Consider the following 2,388-nt stretch of genomic DNA (forward strand, 5'->3'; position numbering starts at 1 on the left):
TTGCTTGATAGTGGGTTGATTCAGTATTCCAGATAGAGTTTTATGTGGTCAAGGGTGATTAAGGAGTCAGAAATGGCTCACAGAGGCTTCTGGGGGAAAGAAAGAAAAAGCAAAAACCCAAAAACACAAAGGAAAAAAAAACAACCCACAAACAAACAAAAAGCCAACACCACAAAAAACCCAACCAGCCCAAAAAAATCTGGGACAGGGAGATTATATACTTGCAGTAATATTAAATGCAATAACTTCAGCATCATCCTTACCCTCTCAGTTTCAAACTCTGACAATGGCAGCCTTTTCTGCATAACCTCAGCTGGTGTGAAATAAACCGGTATTTTTCACCTGTTGTATTATCAGAAGGTTCTCAACTTATAGTATCTGCATCATCTGCCTACATATGTGACTTTCAGATGTTTATGATACGTTTTGGTCTACCATTGAATTATATTCAAAGAGTAAGATCTTAATTTGTGGTATGGTCTCTTAACTAGGTAACATGGGTATTTTGCATTTTATATTCAGGCTTATATGTTCTCCCTCATGAATTCTGCAAGATTCTCTTGGGTTATGGAGGAATTATTTTCAAAGAAATGAGAATGCTTCCAAGGATTAAGATACAAAAGTGCAGTTCAGTCAGGTTACTTAGAAGCTCAGGTAACAGTGTATTAAAAATGGAATTGGTAAATAATTTGCAACTGTAGTTCTGAAAAAGACCTACAAGGGACCTGTGAGACTACAGTCACTGAGAGTAGTTTGCAAGAAAGAAGTCTTGTAGCGTGAATTTATATTTGATTATATTCAGTGAAGTTGCTCAAATAATTGTTTAACACAAAAAAACCCCAAAACGAAACAAAAAACACAAAAAAAACTCAACTACAAGCATTGTGATGAGTAAGAATAGACATATGACGTATTTTAGATTAAATATTCACTGTTGTGCTATATGCTAAGTTCTCTGAAAAATGTGTTTTGTGGTGAGAAAAGCGTTGAAATGCAACCCAGGGTGAAAAGCTTTGAACATGCTGATACCTTTGCCTTCCGCCATAATATTTGGACTTGGACTCTGCAAAATGTGTGAGCTTGTATATGGAATCTTTACATCTTTACAGTGATTAAAGAAACCTTTCAACCCAAATACAGCTTTATTCATAGGGCCAGCACCCTTTGTGCTGCAGGGTCAGTTTGCATATACTGACTATGGCATACTGTATGAAGTGTGTTATGACATCAGCGTAATATCACAGAATCACAGAATGTTGGGGATTGGAAGGGACCTCAAAAGATCATCTAGTCCAATCCCCCTGCCGGAGCAGGAACCTAAATGAGATCACACAGGAAGGCGTCCAGGCGGGTCTTGAATGTCTCCAGAGAAGGAGACTCCACAACCTCCCTGGGCAGCCTGTTCCAGGGCTCTGTCACCCTCACCGTAAAGCAGTTTCTTCTCAAGTTTAAGTGGAACCTCCTGTGCTCCAGCTCACACCCATTGCCCCTTGTCCTACCATTGGGCATCACTGAGAAGAGCCTGGCTCCATCCTCATGACATTTGCCCTTAACATAGTTGTAAACATTAATGAGGTCTCCCCTCAGTCTCCTCTTCTCCAAGCTAAAGAGACCCAGCTCCCTCAGCCTTTCCTCATGAGGAACATGCTCCACTCCCTTAATCATCTTGGTGTCTCTGTGCTGGGCTCTCTCAAGCAGTTCCCTGTCCTTCTTGAACTGTGGGGCCCAGAACTGGACACAATATTCCAGATGTGGCCTCACCAAGGCAGAGTAGAGGGGGAGGAGAACCTCTCTCGACCTAATATATATGCTAAGACTTCATTTTTGCTGCCTTGAATAAAATATTTAACATGATCCATGTCTTTATTTTTGATTTTTGTAGAAGAATCTGTTAAAGCAAGCAACGGAGATCTTTCCAACTCTACACCTGCCGATCCTGTTGTGAAATGATGTGGCTGGTACGGGTGATGATTACTTACTCAAATAATTCATGTTCTTGTCATTATCAGTAACACTGTAGGGGTAAAAGCTCTAGATTTGATTTAGTTGCTCTGTTAAACCCAAGAGAAAATGTACAGTAGTATACTAGCGTCCAGTGAGGCTAGATCTGTTGTCGTCTGTATTTCCTGTAGAAACTCCTATTTTTTAGGAGTTTCCATTATTTACAGCACTTTCTTTAGAATGAAAATAATTATATAAGATGTTGACCTTGGAGGTAGTTATTTTAAAGTACAAATATGCAGATTAAAAAAAAAATCTTACTAATTTGTAGATGCATTCTTGCATCTCTAATGTATCTTTAAAAAAACCAAACAAACAATCATAGGCCATTGGTCTAAGATCTAAGTTGGTGGATCTCTTCAACCAGAAAAAAAAAAAGTCCAATCA

The 2,388-nt window shown here is 39.1% G+C and overlaps 1 protein-coding gene across 1 annotated transcript in view; it reads left to right on the top strand.

Annotated features, from left to right (window-relative positions):
* WASHC4 (WASH complex subunit 4) overlaps positions 1 to 1,950 on the top strand; it is a 39,067-nt gene extending 37,117 nt beyond the window's left edge. Inside the window, exon 33 of the mRNA XM_010168073.1 lies at positions 1,883 to 1,950. Within this exon, the coding sequence (XP_010166375.1) occupies positions 1,883 to 1,950 (68 nt within the window). The remainder of the gene's footprint in view (positions 1 to 1,882) is intronic.
* Positions 1,951 to 2,388: the final 438 nt, after the last annotated feature.

This window comes from Antrostomus carolinensis, unplaced genomic scaffold (genome assembly GCF_000700745.2).
Source record: "Antrostomus carolinensis isolate BGI_N321 unplaced genomic scaffold, ASM70074v2 scaffold8850, whole genome shotgun sequence".
NCBI lineage: Eukaryota > Metazoa > Chordata > Aves > Caprimulgiformes > Caprimulgidae > Antrostomus > Antrostomus carolinensis.